Source organism: Tachysurus fulvidraco, chromosome 2 (assembly GCF_022655615.1).
Source record: "Tachysurus fulvidraco isolate hzauxx_2018 chromosome 2, HZAU_PFXX_2.0, whole genome shotgun sequence".
Taxonomy (NCBI): domain Eukaryota; kingdom Metazoa; phylum Chordata; class Actinopteri; order Siluriformes; family Bagridae; genus Tachysurus; species Tachysurus fulvidraco.
In genome coordinates this window covers 15,171,743-15,195,111 of record NC_062519.1, presented here as the reverse complement: position 1 = coordinate 15,195,111, position 23,369 = coordinate 15,171,743, and the positions used below count along the sequence as shown (strand labels likewise).

Sequence of the window (23,369 nt, the reverse complement as noted above, 5' to 3'; positions counted from 1 at the left end):
ATCGTCGGCAAGATGCAACGACGTAAGGACGTCGCTGTTCGGGTGTATGCCCTCGGCTCTCAGGGGCACGGGCTGGTTAGATTTGAGAGCTTGTTTAAACTACAACACTCATCCCAACACAGTTGTGCCCTTGCCAATCAGCACAGGAATTATCGTGGATTTGTTTCTAATAGACCCCGAATCCCAAGATTGCCACTTGTTATGATGATTAAGGAGGAAAACTAAGCATCACTATCAGGATTGACATTTGGACTGGGTGTTAATTTAGCAATTATATGCCTGAATAAGCCTTACGACAGAAAAGTGAGATAAACACCAGATGTCCAGACAGATGAGGAACCCTGGGAATGGAGTTCTGAATATCCGTGGAAATGCAGAAGCAATTCAAGCATGTGGACATTTACTCACTCACTCACTCTCTCTCTCTCTCTCTCTCTCTCTCTCTCTCTCTCTCTCTCTCTCTCTCTCTCTCTCTCTCTCCCTCTCCCTCTCTCTCTTTCTCTCTGTGTTTAATCAATGCCATAGTTACTGGATTCTTGAAAGAATGAAGGTGTACGAACAGAGACACCATGCTAATCTCGCTGAAAAATTCAGCAGCTGCTGATGAACAAAAGTCAACAGAAAAATACAAATCCTCAAAATGTGTGTGCATGAAATATGATTTATCTCCTAGTATGTATAATTCACAAAAAGAAAATAAGAAAAGCTAAGTGTAACATAACCGTGAACATCAACATTTAATGTAAATATAATGGACAAAAAGGAAAAAAAATGGCTTTTGAAAAAAATTAATTATTAATCAAACCTCTACAAAAAACCTAATTAGATAAATAAATAAATATTAAATAAATAAATAAATAAATAAATACAATTTGATTGTTTCAAATATAGCTACAGAATTTATTTATTTATTTATTTTACAATTTAATGCTTATATACAGTATGTAACTGTATCTTACTTCTTAACATATTTAGTTTTATCTTTATTTTTATATTTAAAATCTTAAGCTTGAAATGTTTTCATCCACTAGCCACCTATTATGTGAAATATTGTATTTTATTTCAATTTGAATCAAAGCGTTCCCACCTATGAACTATACGTAACATTCGACATTGAAGCTGCACAGAAATTCTTATTGTAATTTTTTTTTCCAAGGACACTGTACAAGTAGTCGTGAAATGTCCAGACTCGGTCCATTACTTTTACGGCATTTGGTAGACGTTCCTTATTCAGAGCGACAAATATTTTTATACAACTGAGCAATTAGGGGTTAAGGCCTTGCTTAGTGCCCCAGCAGTGGCAACTTCATGGACCTAGGATTCGAACTCATGACCTTTAGTAGCCCAGCACCTTAACAGCACCTTAACCACTAGGCTACAACGTCCAGGAGCAATGGTACAAGTCCTGGTCTTATGATTCCAGAATGAACACATGTTAAAACACATGTTAAGTCCCACAAGCAGTACAGACGAAGCAGTTACATTTAGCATGTTAGAAATGAGTCTCTTCCGTCTGCAGTACAGCAGCTTGGGCTGTTCAGAAAGGTCAGCTGTCTGAACGTTCAGAATAGTTCGCTCCGTGCTGCTCGTGTATACCAGTGCTCATAAATATGAAAAAGACTGACATTTCTGAAATTAAACATCACAAGCAAACAACTGACTGCGGCATCGACAGCGTGGGTCACAGAGCCACTTGACACACTCTCAGGTTGACTGGCTAACTAAGTGATGTTTAAAACTCACACACAAGTTTAATGTGGTGATGTCTGAGCAGCAAACACGTGTCTGGGGATATCACGTACAAGAAAATGTGCAGTCTTTGCATTATACAGATTTTTGGTTTAGAAAATATTCCCAAGAATGTCTAGCTTCCTAAAATTTTAAGAAACTTGAACCTGAACAGTAATAGCTGAAAATATATTTATTAAAGCTAATGTAGTGGTCATTTTATTCATTCTTACTCACTCATTTTCTACCGCTTAACCTGAACTTCTCGGGTCACAGAGAGCCTGTGCCTATCTCAGGTGTCATCGGGCATCGAGGCAGGATACACCCTGGACTGAGTGCCAACCCATCACAGGGCACACACACACTCTCATTCACTCACACACTTACACACTACGGACAATTTTCCAGAGATGCCAATCAACCTACCATGTATGTCTTTGGACCGGGGGAGGAAACCGGAGTACAAGGAGGAAACCCCCGAGGCACGGGGAGAACATGGAAACTCCATACACACGAGGCGGAGGCGGGAATCGAACCCCCAACCCCGGAGGTGTGAGACAAACGTGCTAACCACTAAGCCACCGTGTCCCCACGGTCATTTTAGTTTAAATATAAAAAATAGGCCACACAGGTCAATCATATGAGAATAAAAAAAAAGTGCTATTTAATTCTTTGCTCATTATTTTCTATCCTGGATTTGTTTTCAGTAATTCCACTATAGATATATGGCCAGCTCTGAAAGCTGAACTGAGATATGAGTCTGGATATGAGAAAATACAGACATAACTTTTTCAACTTCACTAAGCTTTCTTGTATTTTCATTTTCATGTAAATAATTACACAAAGGCTACATTTTTAAGAATTACCTTCCACATAATATTACTTCATGTGCTTAACTTATAACTACACCCTGACCTGTGAACGTACGTTACATAAATTCTGGCCTTGAAATATTAACTCATTGCCTCAATATGAAAAAGAAAATTGAAGGTTTTATGTTAAAATAGAAGAAAAAAACAAGAAAGAGTGAATTCATCAACCCCAAACTATCCAAATCAGCTAACGTTCTATTTAGTCTTTGACTTGAACTAAAAAGATAAAATTAAAAGCAGTCACATGCAACATCTTCAGCAACGAATAAATCAAACATTTAACTACAGAGTAACTGCCGCAGACATCAAACACAAACTCGACAATACGAAACGCACCAGCTACAAAAAAAAAGTCTGGACTTTCAAGGTACAAAAAAAAAAAAAATTGAAATAAAATGTCTGTTTTAAATAAAAAATTTAGATACAAAGAAATAAAGGAAGCCGAATTTCCATATAAGTCATTTTGTAGTACTTGCATACTGTAGGTCTTTATAACATTTTCATAAGTACTACATAAATATTTACAGTATATACTGTACTGTATATAGAAAGTAAAAATTCAGTGTTGAATTATTTCAGTGTAGTTATTTCCTACATATTTCCTACATAGGCCATTTATAATACATCGTAAGCATTTCATAAATATATATATATATAAAGAATGTACTGTTCAATTTCACTGTTGACTTATTTCGGTGTAGCTACCCTTTAAAACGCATCATAACATTATATATAAATATCAACATCATATTAACAACAACAACATATTAACATCTATATATAAAACATTTTTAAATAGCAGTGGTTTTAGGGTGTCTACAAGGGTTCTTTATAAAACATTCATAAGTATCACAATACTGTGTTATTAAGCACTACTTAATACCGCTCACTTTAAAGCATGTCAGAATACACACAAAAATTTTGGTTTTATGTCAATTAATGAATGAACGAATAAATGTAAAACAATATAAAATGTAATGTAAGAGTAATATACGTGACTCAGATCACACCCGGTGCACAATAAGGGGAACGCTCAGTATTAGCAAGCTCGAGTTTCCTTCTTTCCTCCACTCTCAGGAACAGACATCTTATCATGCCTAATTACCGCATTACTTCCATTACAGCCCTCACAAAATGATATGCTTTCTGCAACCCTTAGTTTCAATTAGCGAGAAGGATTAATTAATCGATTGACCAATAATGGAGTTTTAGCATGCTGAAAAGAAGCGAAGGCATTTCACCCACATGAGGAGGTGACTCATGATACCGGTGCTGTGCTGCTCCTCCCTGACCGATAATAGCGCGTAATTGCCCCAGCAGGGCTAAAGTGTGTGTGTGTGTGTGTGTGTGTGTGTGTGTGTGTGTGTGTGTGTGTGTGTGTGTGTGTGTGGTTGGATAGTTCGCTCCCAGTGTGGGTGGCAGAACCGTGTTAGGCTCATTCACTGATGAGCTACTTATGTCCTCCAAGCTCACCTTTCTCCAAGAGGGTGGTTTTAATGTACGCTATTCTATCTATGGCATCATTCTCTGGGAATGAAAAAAAAAAAAAGAAAAACCCGTAACACTAATATAATATAGACACATTTTCCCCAAGCTTTTAGAACTACAAATAAACCTCTTCTCCATTTTCCTTTAGAAATATGTTGCATAAAATACTTTATTTACAGGGTACCTACATAGGGAATTCATAACAAATTTATAAGCACTGCATAACTATTTATAATAGAAACATAAAGGAGCAAAAGTTTGATTGTAGAGGTGAATTTTTTAATGCCTTATATGAATGGGAGCTACATGGGGTCTTTATGGCACATTAATAAGCACTGCATGAATGATGATTTATTTAAATGTCACTTTAAGTCATTGTGTGGTATCTTTGTAGCATTTACTAGACACTCATAAGCATTTCACTAGCTTGTAACTTGAAAGGCACCTGCATAGGTGCTTTATAAAACATTCATAAACACTACATTTCTATGTACTATTTCTATATACTGTAAATACATAAAACACAACAAATTTCCAAATTTCAGTCTTTACTTATTGCAGTGTGCCTCCGTAGGGACTTTATAAAACATCACAACAATAAATAAATATGTATATATCAAGAAATAGACTTTATTGGAACCTTTAAATGTCTACATTTCAGTGTAGATTGATTTACCCTACATAGGGTATTTATAAACCTCAATAAGTATTTCAACATTGCTTTTTACTGTACATGGAAAATAAACTACCTTAATATGGACTTTATAAGGCTTATTAAAGGAACATGAAAGGAACATCTGTGCCTGTATAGTCATAGAACCTATATAACACATGTATAAGCACTTATAATTAATTGATATATAAATTAATAAAGAACCTAAAGGTCACCTTCATAGGGTGTTTACAAGACATACATAAGCATTCCATGAGCAGGGTACTTTCTTAACAATTTCATAAACACTACATGATTATGTATAGAAAAAACATAAGGGAAGTCACTATGATGTACCTACATATAATATATAACTTTATAATTTCATGAATAATGTCTAAAAAAATAAACAATCTATTTTTGGTGTATCCACATATGATAACACCTTTATAAGCAATGCACAGATGTTTATAATGAATATATGGTAATGCCGAGCAATTCATAAAAAGCTAATCAGCGCAGAAGGTTCACAAATTGCTTCATAACAGAGTTCTTAATGCAAACTCAATCATTACTTTAGTTTCAGGGGATTAAGTATGTTTATTTAGCAGAAATATGGGCTTCGTAAATAAGGAGAGTTATTAATACGCTGTTTCATAATAAGTCTGGAGAGCTCTCATAATACATTTCTTCAATACAGCTGTCATAGTAAAGATGGACAAGATTTCTTACAACTTTATGAACACGCCATTAGTGACATAACAACATCTAATTAAATGAAATAAGGTTAATGAGAAAACATAAGAAAACATTGACAGTCTCATATATTCAATCCACTAAAGTTATTGAGGGTTGTATTTATTTTATGTAATCTTATGTCATGTTAAAACATTTATGTCGGCTCAGAGTTACAGAAATCCTCCAGCACCGCTTTGATAAAACATTTATGCAGTGCTACGGAGGCTGAATGTAGGTTCTCTTCTTCATATAAAATGTTACCATCAATTTAAGAGTGGGGCTCTGCTGTTCTGACAGGGGAATCGAGATGGGTGTTATATGTCGAGATATCTTTAAAATTAATTGATCATTGTGCAAACATAATGCGGCTACATATATAATTAAACGGCATTGAATTTGCGCTCCCGGAACAATGGGACTGATTTCTTTCCCTTTCCGTGTCCTCTGTTATCCTCTCATTGCTCCATTTCTCATTGTGAATCGCACACTTCGCTGTAACCTGCGTCAATAATGCTCTTCTATCACCAGAAAAAAACAGGAATACTTCTTCATGCTATATGCAAGCACCAAAAAGAGACATTCCGATAATCGTGAGCACTTACTGTAATTCTCCAGTGTGTAATAAAAACAATTTAATTAGTCCGTTGATAATGATAATAACATCTTGGTTTGCTAAAGTGAGGAAATTGTATTGTGTGCTGTCATAATACAGCATTATAACCAGATGGTACTTGAATATTTGTTTTTGTTAAATAAAATGGTGGCTCATGCGTCAAAATTATAAAGCAAGCGACGCAACTAGAACACTCTCTTATTCTGACTGGTATTTTAATTCACAGAGACTAACTAAGCTTCAATCTATATCTATATTTGTAAATATACGAAGCTCAATATTTGAACACATCATTAACCAGAACACTGGGACAAGCAAAACATTCTAAAATCTCACTCCATTACAAATTACCCATATTACCCGTATTACTGTGCATCGATGACAATATGTGTAACAAGCAGAAACACTGAGGAAACTGGTAAGAGTCCAGAGGAAGGTTGTTGTATAACGCATGCTAGCACACATAACCTTGTAGGTTAACATATAGTACATTGAGAAAATAACAAAGACTCAGACTACTGGGCATTAACAAGACGTTCTACATTATTATAAACATGCCTGAGTTACCATTCTCTGTATTAATGCACTAGCTAACTAGCTTTATGTTATTGTGACATCACTATTTTTTATATGAAATGTAGGACTAGGCAGCATTTTTGAGCTTGCCTTATAGGTTAGCTGATGATGATAATGTCTGAGATGAACCAAAGTCACTGGAAAAGAAGAAATTACTGAACTTTATTTCCATCTTGATGAATTTCATCTCTATCCAAGTAAACATACAAACATTGAAGGTATGAGCCAGCAGGAGACTGTGGTATTGTTTATCTGGAAGAAAAATGAATAAAAAAACAAGGACCGGCTCCCTATTAAGTAGCGATCAGTATTTGGCCTTACTTTTATTATTACTAATGTGAACCAAAAGAGGTCGAATGAACCTCTGACCTCTAAATCGCACACAAGAAAGAAAGAAGAAACCATTCTCCTCAACCTCACCCCTAAAAACCGCTGCCAATAAACAATTCTTAAAATGTGCTCCGCGACATGCTCGGCTGATTAATTCAGCCTACTTGCGATAACAACCTGAGATCTGATAGCGGCTAATTAGCATGCAAATTCATAGAGGTTTATTGGTGAAAGGATTGCGTGCCATCACCTGCTCAATATACCTGCCAGTCAGAGTGCTCCCTGATTCCCCGCTCCCATCACATCCTCAACGAGCCTTCACGCCGATCAATTTGCACCGTCAGTCAATGTTCCAGAGAGGCGTCGGCTTTGTCGGATGCTAATCCGGGAAACCTATGCTCTTAATATCTCGGATGCATTTGCATACTGTACGTTAGGAAAATTATACCCTGTTTGGTCGCACCACTTCAGAACATGATGGGATTGAAGTGGTGTAAAAAGTGTCTTGTTTTGTATTCTTTTCAAACAGTGGATAATTGAGAAAGCATGAAAGTAACAAAAATTACAGATAAAAACAACAAAAACAAAAAATCTGATTCACAAAAAGAGGCTTAATAGAAATGCTTTGGAAAAGAAATGGCTATGTGTCCCCCCCTTGCAGAGAACCAACCAGCTAGAGCCATTCTACATTGACGTTAAACACAACACTACAGTAAACCCCTTGCAAAGGTGGAGATCTTGACTGGCAGCGGCCATGGCTCATAATAAAACTACCTCATTCAGTGGTGGCGTGCCAGGAGGGCAGACCAGACCTGTAAACCATTGCGCTGACAATCAAGGATGTCTGGGCACCTGCTGGAACCTGTTAGGACAGGATAAAGTAGAAACTTTGCATGGATGCTTACAAAATAAAGTCTAAACAAGACTTAGATTAATCTGTTTCTTATATGACATTAAAGGAGATCAGTTTTGTCACAGAGGTGGAGTTTTTAAGTTTTGAGCTGCATCACAATATTCTGTTAATTCTCAACGTGAGATGTTCAAATGTTGAAATGGGATAAAAACGACCATCATTCACACTTAGATTTATCTACAAACCTATCATATGTTATCAATTTTAAGACAGATACCAAACTAGCACAGATGTGGAGACAAACCAAGAAAATCCACTAAAAGGGTACCTGCACCACTTTGCCACACAATTACCAATATTCAAAGACACAACTTAAAGAATATATTCAGTATCCATTTGGACCTAGGGGTAATTTATCATAGTGAAACTTTTGGAAGGTTTTTACATTTACAATTATCTCATTTGTACACCTGAGGAGTAGAGGGATAAGGGCCTTGCCCCACAGAGGTGGCTTGGTGGTTCTGGGATTTAAACTTACAACCTTCCAATCAGTAGTTTAACCACTGATCTACTGTACCACTTATGCACTTTTTGGGAGTTAGGAGGAAAACAGAGCACTAGAAGAAAATCCCCATCAAGCTGTGGCCCTGGAGCTATAAGGTACCAACACTCCCTGCTGTACCTAATATTACTCAAAGCAACAATCCCATTTAAACAGATATCAAGTTCACTTATTTGTTTTAACTGATTTAACACATTCATATTGTAATCTAGCCTATACCAAGAACATTGACTGGAGATTTGTTGAAGACAATCGACCTTCTATTATGCTTTTGTTAGCCCAGAACCCAGAGAAAACCCACACAGACAAGTAGCCAATAGAGAGCAACCCAGAACCCAGCAATACTACACATGCACTACAGTATTAACTATTTCTCAAACAAATCTATTCAAAATCAAGATGTGGAACGCAAGGTGGTGAAAATTCTAGGGGTGGCCTAACGCTTTAAATATATCGCACCACAGTTCTTGGAAAGTGGCATTAAATACCAATAAAATGATGTCACAATGCAAAGACAGATCTCGAGTTAAAAGTTTATTAGTTAAGACTAATCCTCAATATTAGCAGGTGTCTAGCAGTTAGATGGGCCCCTTCGACTCTACACCGGTTAGTAAAGTATCTAGAAAATTACTTAGAAACACAAACATGAATTCCAGACCCGACGTCAACATTCCAAACAGTTTTTTTTCCAGGAAACTAATACACTTTTGGTAGGGCCACATTTTGAAATGTATAAACAGTGTCAGTATTTCTGAGCCCAAGAGCTTAATCATGGATGGAATTTATAATCAAATCTTAAAACCTTCACAAGCTATTTAAAGTTTTAACTTTGCAAAACCTCAGACCTGGCCCTGTTCTTTCCACCGGTAGCTGTGATAAGAGATATAAGAAAATATGAGATACTAATTGCAGGTTGTCTACAGAAGAATGGAGCTGCCATTAGATTACTGGGCCAAAGGAAGATAACGACTGAAGCACCTTGGCGAATTACTTTAAAGGCCAGCAGAGATCGTGAGTCTCTACAGCTCTCCTGCCAAAGAGGTTTAAAACGCTTAATCTTTTTTAATTATACCGTTACAGAAGGAAACGTTGACTGGCAGTCATGTCGCTGATAGACCATTCACAGAGAATGGCTTTAAATATTACGCTTTCATTATCTCTTTAAATAATACGACCTCACCTGTAACTTTTCTTAGTGATTTATTTTAAGTCTTGGCCAGGGTCAGAGTAAAAGTCTGTGAAGTCTGATCTGCACTGAACGGTATTCTTTAAGACTTCAGAATCAATCAGAAGTGCTGTTTTAAGCAGAACTGGAAGTTGGGATGTCAGAAGGAGTGTCATTGCCTCATCTCTTGACTCCTTCTGAATTATTTCCAATTTTCTGTAAAAATGTTGTTGTTCTGGTTGTTTTTTCCCCTAAGAAGCTCAACCACATGCCAAGGCAATTAATCCACATTATTCAAATGTTAGGGTTAAACAACATTTTTTGTTTTTGCACTGATTATTGCCCAGAATCACTATCTATGCTGTTATGCAGATTTTGCAGCAGGTTTTGGGTCCTTATCCTATCCTTCGGATAAACTGCCAGATGGACTAAGTGAGAGTATATAAAACATTTTTTGGACTGGAATCTCTATAGTCTGGTTGTACGCCCAAATTTCTGAATGGCTCTTATCAATAGACATTGAATAACATTGAAATGATCATTGCTCATGCTGCTAAAACCTTGAGTAAATCTGCTAAATGTAACTTCACATTGCTAACCGGTAAGCTAGTCTAAGAATTACTTTACAAGTTGTGTATATTTGAAAATATTTCATGAAATTTTGTGGAACTGATTCAACCAGGAACACAAATAAGACTAAAGCTTGGACTTTTCTACACAACACTGAATACCTTAGCCATATTTTTGCACACAACTGTACACATCTTTACATAGTCATACACAATAGTTCATTCATTCATTTTCTACCGCTTATCCGAACTTCTCGGGTCACAGGGAGCCTGTGCCTATCTCAGGCGTCATCGGGCATCAAGGCAGGATACACCCTGGACGGAGTGCATTTTTCCAGAGATGCCAATCAACCTACCATGCATGTCTTTGGACCGGGGGAGGAAACCGGAGTACCCGGAGGAGTGCACGGGGAGAACATGCAAGGCGGAGGCGGGAATCGAGGTGTGAGGTAAAAGTGCGAACCACTAAGCCACCGTGCCCCCTGCATACACTATAGTTCTGCCACCAATTATATATTTTTAGATTTTCTATATATATTTTTCCATTTGCTTATAATTATAACTATATTTAAATTTTTTATTGTAACTATTTTTTCTATTCTACTTATTTCCTATTCTCCTTTTTAAAGCATTTCACTTCATGGCAAATTGTGTATGTTTGTAAACTCTGTAATGTGAGAAATGGACTGGACAGCTCAAGAAATGGACTGGACAGCTCAAGACCAGAATCTATGCCCATGACAGCCTCAGCTTCCTGTTCTTGGCTAAACAGAGTGGAAAAAGATGTGGTCTTCTGATGTTGGAGCTTATGTTCCTCAAGGTCCTGTTCCTTCTTTCCAGCATGGTTGCAAAGAGTGATTATATAATTTACTATAGACTCTCTGACAGATTGAACCTACTAGCATGATTCAGTGTAAATCTGCTCCCAGAAGGTCAGCAGTTTCTAAAATCTTCAAACCAGCCCATCTGGTACCAAAAATCCGTGCCACAGATAAACTCACACGTTTGAGAGCACGCTGTTTTATTCATTCTGATGTTTGATGTGAACAGTAACTGAAGCTCTTGACCTGTATCTGCATGATTTTATGCAGTGCGCTGCTTCTACTCGAATGGCTGATTAGCATGAATGTCCAGGTTTCCTGGTGTTCTTAACAAAGTGCACAGTGAGTGTAGGTTTATTAGCCAATAGATTGCTGGCAACTGAGTTTATATGCTCTACATGATTGTATCTCAAAATTCTCACACTCCCTGATGATCTAATCCAAATACAGCTCCAGTCAGGAAGCTAATCATGTGATTTTCTTTCACAGCAACTGTTCCAGTCATTTCCATATGATTTGAACTTGTGAAACAACACCACTGCAGTGAGAACGCTTGAATAAAACTATGCCATTGTGATTCCCTGTAGAAATTAAAAAAAAATAAAGAAAAAATAGAACTGTTTCTTAAAAGCCTCGCCAGACTCCACTGAATGCCACACACAGGCATCCGGCGTGATACATTTATGCTAAAACGCAAGTCTGTTCTTACTGAGAAGGAGGAAAACCACAAGAGGAAGAGGGCTGTGATTTCACAGAATTTTTAGAATTAAATTACGACAGTACAGCTGGTACTTTGGGGAACGGGGAACGGCAGACACAAGGCGCATTTTTACACGGGCTTGTCTGCTGCCATTTGCATGGAGCTGAAGGAGAAAAAGAAAAGAAAAGTTTGAAGCAAATGGGTAGCTGGCATCATCTCCCGTAAACGTGCCTGCAGATCACTCTCAGGACTTTACTATTTTTCATTTTTTTCATAGGCATTTAAAAAAAACAAAAACAAAAACAAAAAAACAATGTATTTAAAACATTTCTAGAAGTATATTAATGAAGATATAAATATATACAAATAAAGCTTAAACAATAAAAGATACCATTTTGTTTTCAACTCACGTTTTCAAAACAGAAGAAAAATATATTATTATTAATAATAAAAATAAGAATAAAATAAAGGTTTCAAATGAATTACAAATATTTTAAGAAAATACTATATATCTCTTATATCTACCTCTATATTAAAAATATATCTGAAAGTAACATTTAATAAAAATTATTCACCTTATTAATCACATTACTCATCACTGCAGAAGCTGCATTTTACTGGTGACATCATCAAACTACATTTTTTTAGAAATGAATTTTATCTGATTTATTCCAGTAATTTGAAAAACTAAATGTGAAATTGAGTACTTGTTCATGTTGTCCATTAAAATGTTTTCTTTGGAAGCAATCATCCATATAAAATGTTTGTTTATACAATTCATTATTCTCAAACGTCATGACGTATAATGCGTGGAAAGTACATAAGACATATGAGATGAGGTCATAATGAGGTCATAACCTTAAATTTGTTGTTCATCTAATTTACTAGAGATGCAAACATTTTAATTTAAATTAAAGTAAAAATCCTGGCCACATCATGTTTGGGACAATCAGATAATTAATATGTTTGCAGTATATTTCCTACAAAATTCACAGAATTTTTGTCTTCTTCTTATTCTCACTCATTCACTCATTTTCTAACGCTTATCCGAACTACCTCGGGTCACGGGGAGAACATGCAAACTCCACACACACAAGGCGGAGATGGGAATCGAACCCCCAACCCTGGAGGTATGAGGCAAATGTGCTAATCACTAAGCCACCATGCTTCCCCGTCTTCTTCTTATTTCAATTCTTATTTATTATATTTTTAATGCACTATTTCTTTTATTTTACATCAGACTGCAACTGGCAACATCTGACTGGTTTAAAACATCATGAGAACTCAGACTTTCCCTACAGTTTCATGAACGCGCAACAATGAAAGGTTCAGTCTATATAATACATCAGTTAATTATTTTATCCAAACAAATGATCAAATATCTCACTACAGTAAACAACAAACAAGTGAAGGAACAAACGAATGGACATGCAGACAAACGAACAAACGAATAAATGAACAAACATCACAGGTGTTCGTTCATTTCCTTGATGACTTGTTCATTCGTTTGCTTATTCGTTCTTCCATTCATTCGATTGTCCATTCAGATGATTGTTTGCTCATTTGTTTGGTCTGTTGATTTGTTTGTTAATTTATTTATGAACTTATCTTTTAAACTTTTACACCTATTGAGTTATCAAATGGAACAAATAAATGAAACACTATAACACACACACACACACACACACACACACACACACACACACACACACACACACACACACACACACAGCCTGGTTTACTGGACAGTCTCCCACCGGCTGTCGCCACATTTGCATTTTAAAAATATTCTCATTTGGAGTTCATTGGAAAATTGAAGAGGGTGTTTAATGACCTTTCCATGACCTTGGCTAAATTAGTTCAGCAGACGTTCGGAGGCTTAAAGGAAACGCTGTCAGATTTTTTTTTAATGATTTCTTTTTCTTTTTCCAAACTCGGAACACATTCACGAGTTCGACTGACCCTCTGGGTCAAGCTGTGTGAAGAAGAACCAAAAAACCCAGAGAGAGAGAGAGAGAGAGAGAGAGAGAGAGAGAGAGAGAGAGAGAGAGAGAGAGAGAGAGAGAGAGAGAGAGAGAGAGAGAGAGAGAGAGAGAGAGAGAGAGAGAGAAGGGAAAACAAACCCGCAGTTTCACAGAGATTGATATTTAAAATGACATGGCATCTATGGGCTAATCAATAATATACAGCAAAGCAATGTCATTACACCTCTTAGCTTGGACGGGTGACAAATCTTCAGTCAAAACAAGTTCATAGAAGGCTGCAGTTTGATGTTCGTTACTAAATCGGGACGGCTACGAAAACGGAGAAGGACGAATGACGAGACTGTCATGAGTACTGATCATCACTGTGTTCCAGAGCAAAACACTCAATAACACATTATATTGCAGCGTGAATTAAATACTTTGTAATAAAAAAGTCAATGTAGGGCTGGTGGGTATGATAGGAATGATCGTTACAAGTATTATCTTTTTCATTGTTTATAGTAAAGTATTCATTCATTCATTCATTCATTTTCTACCGCTTATCCAAACTTCTCGGTTCACGGGGAGCCTGTGCCTATCTCAGGCGTCATCGGGCATCGAGGCAGGATACACCCTGGACAGAGTGCCAACCTATCACAGGGCACACACACACTCTCATTCACTCACACACTCACACACTACGGACAATTTTCCAGAGATGCCAATCAACCTACCATGCATGTCTTTGGACCGGGGGAGGAAACCGGAGTACCCGGAGGAAACCCCCGAGGCACGGGGAGAACATGCAAACTCCACACACACAATCGAACCCCCGACCCTGGAGGTGTGAGGCAAACGTGCTAACCACTAAGCCACCACGCCCCCCCTAGTAAAGTATTTATGATTGTAATTTGTTGGATTATTTGAGCACTTGTCTGCTATGCTAACTTCACATGGAGAGAGCAATCTGGGTTTAGTTAACGAGTGGCGCTGGATAGTGCTGACTCAGCAAGATTCAGAACCAACCACAACCTACTGACTGTCCTTCAGTAGTGGAATGAACGTTGGTGTGGAATTAAGAATCTCTCACTATCATCAAAAAATCACCAAAGTCCCGCCAATCGTTCCCACGCTCAAATATAAAGAAATAAAGGAATGTATAAATAATAAAATAAATCACATTACACTTGGACCTCTTGCGACTTCACTACTCGATCGATCACTTTGCTTGTACTTCTTCATTTGTAAGTTACTTTGGATAAAAGCCTCAATTGAATGGATAAAATATTATATCCATTTATATTTAAGGTGGAATTTTAATTTAAGGTGGTAATTGTAACAGTAACATGCATTAAAATTTAAGGTGGAATTTACATTTAAGGTGGAAAATGTAAATGTAATACAATATGCATTTACATTTTTATGGCAAAATTTTTGTGCTATAATGTATATAGAATAATGTTAATGTAATATATTAAATTCAAGGTGGATTTTCCCTTTCCATTCCATACTGCTACCAAACTGAAAAAAAGATTTTTCTAAACATTGGGCATAAAAAAAGAAGAACAAAAGCCCATCATGCAGAAAATAAGGTATGTATTCACTGTGGTAGGCTTCATGCACCTTTCCTCAGGCCATGCACTGTGAAATATAATTCCTACTGTACTGGGTATGAAAACCACAGCTTTGTATTAGCTAACCGTTAACACTTAAATGTAGGTTGGACATGAGCTAGGTTTAGCGGTTCATACACACCTACACAGTAAGAAGAATACAGTCTCAGATTTGCTTGGTTAGTACAGTAATTTCGCCTGTGACAGAAAACCAAGCTTTTTTTTTGGCTTTGTTCCTGATCGACAGCCTCGTGGCACTTCCAAGGCATCATTTACAAAGAAATAAGTCTGACGTCCGTCGATTCTTAGTCTTTATCTAAACTATTAGCGTAGGGCCTCCAGTCCCATCTGGAGGAAAGGTCTGAAATTTCTGGCCCGCTGATAAAAACGTTAACTAGGTGAGTGTCAGGGAGATGGATTGTACACTGTCGGTGAAGGGAGGAACATGAGGAGACAATGATATTTCTCATTACATTGCCCTCTCCCCCTTCATGTTCTCTAATAACGCTGCCACAAAGGGAAGAAGAGACTGGAGATAAATCATGCTGTGCAAAAAAAAAAAACAACCGTGTGGATCCGTGGAATGCGCTCGGTATCTCCGTCGCTTGCGGCCTAAGTCATTGATAAAGATCTAATGAACACGGCTATCAATTGGCATCAGGGTTGAGCAAGAAAGCAAGAAGAGCTTGATTTCACTGTCGCGGGAGCTGGACATATAAATGGAGACTTCTGAGTAACTGAAGCGAGCTTGGAGAGGATTTATTGATTGAGTAGACAGATAGAGGAACGAGAGGACATCATCCGAGAACAAAATATGCGGAATTAATTCAACAAGCCCATGGAGACTCGTTCCGGACACCCTGACCTGGTGTAGGAAAGGAGAGATATAATCAAAGCCAATCGTTCCGAGCTGATGCAGGCAGAAAAAAAAGCTCTTGGCATTTTTGCATGTCCGCTGCGTCTATCATGATTTCCTTCAGAGAGGATGAGGTTGGTGCCAACACCGATTAACAAGCCTAAACTGGTGAGCTTGTAATAACACTGGATCCTGCTTGAAGAATGGTTATGGCTTTGGCTTTAATCAGTTCATCTCATCTCGGGTACATCCAACACAGTTTAGGAAGTGAGAACAAAAGGATCTGATTAAAAAAAAAAATAAATAAACTAAACGATACAACTGGGATAGTAAACTTCAGTAAACTTGGAACTATTAGGATCCGAGACTTTTTCTTTGTTGCTTAGCAAAGAGATAACAAAGGGTCTAATTGTAACATATCTAAAAGGGTCAAATTGGGAGGAAGGAAAGATGGATGCATTTCCACCTCATGGCCAGTGTTCCCAGAATAGGCTTCAGGTCCACAGCCTATCTTTATCATGGTCGGTGTTAGTCAGAGCTGTGGGGCAGATACCAAAAAAAGCCTGTGCACATGGGACGATGACTAGTTTAGAACAATTAACTTGATAGTGATAGGGCCCATATTCAGAAGGAGGGCGGGGGGAGCGACACAGGAAGGAAATAATAGATAGATGGATGGATGGATGGATGGATGGATGGATAGATAGATAGATAGATAGATAGATAGATAGATAGATAGATAGATAGATAGATAGATAGATAGATAGATAGATAGACAGACAGACAGACAGACAGACAGACAGACAGACAGATAGATAGAGGCATGAATCTAACTGTCAGAATAATTCCAGCTCAGGTTAGTGGACACACTGGTTAGCTCATTAGTTAAAGGGAATCAAAATCGATCGTCTCCCTTGTACAGCTATTAGTGTGCAGATCGTTCTTCAGTGGTCTGTGTAACTATTAACATCATGTTCAGGCCCTACTAACACGCCAGGCCCCGTAACCCAATCTATCTCCTCGTTTTTTTTCTACATTTATAAGCAATAAATTGGTTTTAAATGAGAGTTGTTGTGTTTTTATAGCTCAGGGGCGGTAATGAGAGGTGCTATTGAAGACATTCTGAGGGGCAGAAAAAAACTCAGTAATGCCACACTTTCTTTGATTATCACCATTCTCTCTTGAAAACGAGTGTCTCTTTCCTTTTAAACACATCGGCAGCCATATTGGCTAATAGCCAGTTAGTGCATTAGGGACAATAAGCCAGGACTTGGAGTAATAAGAGACAAATACAAAGCGTTAATTGCTGACATTGTTCCTACGCTTGAACGCTTGAGTCGCTCAAGGCTTTTCACAGCACCGGTGTCATCCTTTAACGCACATACTCTCCTTGACGTATTAAATTACTGTCAAAGAAAAAGTCGGAAAAAACGCTGCTCTTTTCTATTCCATTAGTCATCTTCTGGAGCTTTAATCAAAAGGTAAAAGTTTTTCTTTTTTTCCTCCTCAATTCAAAGAATGAGGCATAAGAAAAGAAAAACCAACACAAAACAAGCCCCGATATACACAATGACAGCTGCTTTTTCGTCAAGGTGACACGGCAAAGAAAATTGGAAATGCCATCTTCTACATTGGAGCGGGGCAATAGCACAAAAGCTACAGCTAAAGCCAGTGTGTTTCAGAGAGGCGCTGTCAGCCGCTTTATGACCGCGCTGCACCGAATGTCACTTCGTCTAAGCGAGCTGACAAAGAAAATGCCAGCCGCGAGGCCGCCGCCTAACGCTCTGAGGATAAACAGCCTCCAAGTGACAGACGGATCAGCCACAGAAGAGATGAGGCTGTGATCGGGGGTGTTCGGGATGCTGGTGGGCCGAGAGAGACAGATCGAGGGAGGGAGAAAGCGTGAGGCTGCACGTTTGAGAAAGAGACAAAGAGAGACGTCAGCAGGCAGAGCTGAAGGTGAGAGAGGGCCAAGAGAAAGACAAAGAAATGGAGAAAGGCTCACTGACAGCCAGAGACAATGGGAGAGAAGAAGAGTATAAACAAAGAACAAAGAATATCTGAGGGAAGAGAAAGTCAGAGAGAGAGAGAGAGAGAGAGAGAGAGAGAGAGAGAGAGAGAGAGAGAGAGAGAGAGAGAGAGAAAGAGTGTATGTAAGGACGTAAGGGAAAATGTCAGGCGAATTTCTCTCGAATTATTATTTTTCATTTCAGTCATTTCCCGAACACCAGCAGCTCATGAGCACTGGAGACTCTGGTGACGCACGATGACCTTAATAACGACAACCTCAAACAAAATGACAGAAAGAGGTTATCACTCTTGAGTTACGCTACAGGATATAAGCTGAAATCTCATACATTGTTTCAAATGATCAACAATATACTGTACACTTATGCAGGATCCAGCAGGAGCATTATCTGTTTGTTTTGTTTTGTACTATTCACCAAATTGCTCCAGAAGCACTGACATTAAGCAAGGTTGCCAGATTGCAGCATAATATCCAGGCAAACTAAAGCTGTATGTGAAAAAGAAAGTCACCATGGTCACCCACTCACCCTCTATCTTACTAACTTACTCGCCCACCCTCACTCACTCACCCTCTCACTGATTCACTCACTCACTCTCTCACCCTCTCACTGATTCACCGATTCACACACTCACCCTTTCACTGATTCATTCACCCACTCAACATCTATCTCACTTACTCACTCACACACCCTCTCACTGATTCAATCACTCACTCTCTCACCGCCTCACTGATTCACCGATTCACTCACTCACCCTCTCACTGATTCACTCACTCACTCAGTCTCTCACCCTCTCACTGATTCACCGATTCACTCACTCACCCTCTCACTGATTCACTCACTCACTCAGTCTCTCACCCTCTCACTGATTCACCGATTCACTCACTCACCCTCTCACTGATTCACTCACTCACTCAGTCTCTCACCCTCTCACTGATTCACCGATTCACTCACTCACCCTCTCACTGATTCACTCACTCACTCAGTCTCTCACCCTCTCACTGATTCACCGATTCACTCACTCACCCTCTCACTGATTCACTCACTCACTCTCTCACCCTCTCACTGATTCACCGATTCACTCACCCACCCTCTCACTGATTCACTCACTCACTCTCTCACCATCTCACTGATTAATTCACCCACTCATCCTCTAACTCACGTACTCACCCACCCGCACACTAATTCACCCACTCACTCAATCACTCACTCACTCTCTCACTGATTCATTCACCCACTCACCCTCTAACTCACTCACACACTTTCACTAATTCACCGATTCACTCACTCATTCACTCACTCACTCACTCACCCTCTCATTAATTCACTCACTCACTCACCCTCTCACTGATTCATTCTCCCACTCACCCTCTAACACAATTAGTCACTCACCCACCCTCTCACTGATTCACTCACTCACTCACTCACTCACTCACTCACTGATTCACTCACTCACTCACTCACTCACTCACTCACTCACTCACTGATTCACTCACTCACTCACTCACTCACTCACTCACTCACTCACTCACTCACTGATTCACTCACTCACTCACTCACTCACTCACTCACTCACTGATTCACTCACTCACTGATTCACTCACTCACTCACTCACTCACTCACTCACTCACTCACCAAACTCTTCAAAAACTTCTCAAAAAAATACAAACATTTTTATGGCATCTTCCAGTGATCCAGATTAACCCCGCATTTATTTTTTGTGTGTATTATGTATGGCTTTTAAGTAACAAACCAAAAGAAGAAAAAAAACTGCTACATTCATCCACACAGAGTAAGTTTCTGAAGGCTACTTCACCTCAACACCACTCACGAGGCCTTCAAATAAAAATGATTAGACCTTCTGGCTCCTGTTCTGTGCCTCCACACATCAGTTTCAACACATACAAGAAAAAAGACAGGGAACGATAGAACTGCGGCTCGCTCTGGTCATCTTTTAACGGGCAACAGCTAGCAGAACACTTCTATCGCTTAAAGGTGCGAGTACATGACGTTTAGCACCATGACACGAGGCACAAAGACCTTTAAGCAATTATTTATAGACATATAAAAACCATTTCTCCAACAATCCAAGCATATTTATTTTATTCTCTCTTTTTTCCCCCCAGAAGCACAATACGATATTAATAAACGCAGGCTGCTTTCTATTCCGAGCGGTCATTAGAATATCCTGTAGTGGCTGTTATTTATTTATTCGCTCTGGTAGCGATGATTGCACTTTTAAAATGTCACAGTCTAACAAATGGGTGAAAAAAAGCATGAAGAATATCCACTGGTTATAAAGACCAGATAGCTATAAAAACCCTGAAGGTTTTTCTGCACAGGTTTTGTCATTGTGATACATTCGCAAATATCTCAAGAAAGAGTCTGCAATAAGCGGTGAAAAGTGGTGCTGAGGCAACCTGCTGTATTTACAGCTAGCCTGAGGACACGAACACACACACTGTATCAGAGCATCGATGATGTTTAGATGTTTCTTCTTGTTTGCGTGACCCGGATTAGTATTTATGAGAGAAAAAGAAACACTCACTTACTTAATGCCATTAAACATTACATGAAAATACCTCAAGCTTGTGTTAACCAAAGGCGTATTTATATTTCAGGCATTTAAGCAAAAACTCCTAAAAAAATTTACAAGCTATTTTAGACATGTTAGATGTTATTTATTAATATCAAAAGGGTTATAATTTCCATTAGACTTCACCTTGAGACCCACAGATTTAGTGTGTAGTACTGGATTGTGAAAGTAGAATAGGTATGTAATAGCGTCTTTCTACCAGAGGGGTCTCTATTTCCCACAAATCCCAGAAATGCTACATTACACTCAGAAGCTTTAATTTCCATGATAAACAATGATGCTTAATTAACAAAGTAAATCAGGACTGTAAAGCAGCTTGGGTATTTATCTAATTCTCTATCAAACAGAATAAAAACCTGACTTCTAAACTTTTCCCCTACTCCTGGAATAAAAGTAAATCATCAGTCACCTCATCGTAGATGCTGTCGTTCCTCTCGAAGTCTCCAGGCTTCCTCGGCAGTACGTGGACGTGCACATGCTACAAGTACAAAAACAGAAAGAGCATTCATTACAAGCACTTCTGTCAGCCACGCTCTACCAAGCACGATATCTGCACAGATACAATACTTAATTAATTCGCAATCTGGCACGGGGACTGTGCTGATTTTGCTAAGGCAAATGTGTATTTCTCTCTGCTCACAAGAGGGCTATAGTAAATTCCTCCAAGTTTACGTCTGATAAACCGCAGAGATTTGCACGTGTGTGTTTGTGTGTTTTTTTTTCTTTTAAACTTAAATTGACTTTGTCAGACGTCCTTTGCAGCTCCCCACCGCAATATGCTGTCACAAACTCGACCATCTGTACCGGTGGTTTGTGAAACTCTGCTCTCCTTGGGTGCACATTAGTCAAGGTTTTTCCTCTCTCTCTCTCTCTCTCTCTCTCTCTCTCTCTCTCTCTCTCTCTCTCTCTCTCTCTCTCACACACACACACACTCACTCTCTCTCTCTCTCTCTCTCTCTCTCTCTCTCTCTCTCTCAGGTTTCTTACACAACTGTCTGTTTTTTTTTGTTTTTTTTTTGTTTTTATTAATTAAACAAAACCGTCTTGTGTTTATTGAATTATTTAAAAATGGAGTGGTTATTTTTGTGCTCCATTTTTTTTTCTCCCTCAACTTCATTTTCTTACTTCAAATGAAAGTAGGAACAGGAAAAGGGCATCCGCAGGGGTGCGTATAAATCAACCGTTCCTGGTACAATTGCAATCAGTGATAGTTTGCAATTAGCCGCAAAAAAAACCCACATCCATGACTACGAAGAATGGCAGAGTAATTAAAAAAATGCTGATATCAGGAATCAGATAAAAATCATGACTATAGTTTTTATGACTCAGCAGCACTTGAAAATTATTCTCAATGTTGCTATAATTGTTTTTTTTTTTTATGGCAACAACTAATTGGACATGGACTCGTTTACCATCATCCATCCATCATCCATCCATTCATTTTCTGTAGCACTTCTCCTCCACAGGGTCACAGGGATCCCAGGAGACTTGGGAAACAAAGCATGGATGAGGGAATGACAGACACACACATTCACACCCGTTCACACATTACAGACAATCTAGAAATCTCTGAACCAGAGGAGAAAACTAGAGAACCCTGAGGAAACCCTTTGCAAAAGGAGAATGTTCAAACTCCGCCCACAAAGAGCGGAGGTGGGAATCAAACCCCTAACTCCAGAGGGGTGGGGATTTGAGACCTAATCATTGATATGGTGGCATTTTCTTTGAAAAGACTATTTAATAGTGATAGCAACAGTGATGAGTAACAGACAGGACAATTGAAGGTTCTGTTTTCTTGGTAATTTTTAAGAGAGAGATAAAGATAGTTCAATGTAACCTTAAACGGATAAAAAGTCCGTTAGTCTATAAGAAGACTAAAACAGATCAGGACGTTTTTTTGGACTTCATCACAATGCCATAGTTGAATATTTTCCTGTAACAGCGCACACCATGTGTCATAAAAGTCAAATGTCACTGATGGACAGAGAGGATGCTGGGACATTTTGGTTCGAGTTGTCAAATTCTGAAATAATTAGAGTTTTCGGACACTTTTTTTTTTCCTCTCCAAATAATCAGTGGACACATCAGGAGTCCATCATAAATCTAAGCAAATAATATTCACCATGTATCATCAGAACTCCTCGTCATGCCATCCTGCACCCGTCCGGGGTGTAATAACCACACCGCTGGGCTTTTTATTCATTTTTCATTAGTCTGCTTTGATAAACAGCACATGGCTCTGGCAAATAACTGTTTATAAATCTTACAAACAACATAACATGTTTGCAGGCATCTGCCTTGTTGCCATGTGGTAATGAGACCATTTGCATAATGACTGTATTATTAAATTTGTCTACCTTGAGGAAATGTTGAAGGAAAAATACAGAGAGCAGCTTTTGTTTAGGAGGAAGTCATTTGATAATGGACTTAGAAAAGCTGGAAACTTTGGGCTAAAGGCTAACAGGCTGCATCCAAGGCTAAATACAGCCTCGTGTAGGCCTGAGCTTAAACAAGGCTCTGAAACTGTGTGTGTGTGTGTGTGTGTGTGTGTGTGTGTGTGTGTGTGTGTGTGTGTGTGTGTGTGTGTGTGTGTGTGTGTGTGTGTGTGTGTGTATGTCTTCATGTGATGTCATCTCATAGTTTTA

The 23,369-nt window shown here is 38.6% G+C and overlaps 1 protein-coding gene across 2 annotated transcripts in view; it reads right to left on the bottom strand.

Annotated features, from left to right (window-relative positions):
* The window catches only part of fhit (fragile histidine triad diadenosine triphosphatase), a 253,367-nt gene that overhangs the window by 13,375 nt on the left and 216,623 nt on the right, over nucleotides 1-23,369 (bottom strand). For both annotated transcript variants that reach the window (XM_027176380.2, XM_047810216.1), the window contains exon 6: nucleotides 21,134-21,202. In XM_027176380.2, the coding sequence (XP_027032181.1) occupies nucleotides 21,134-21,202 (69 nt within the window). The remainder of the gene's footprint in view (nucleotides 1-21,133; nucleotides 21,203-23,369) is intronic.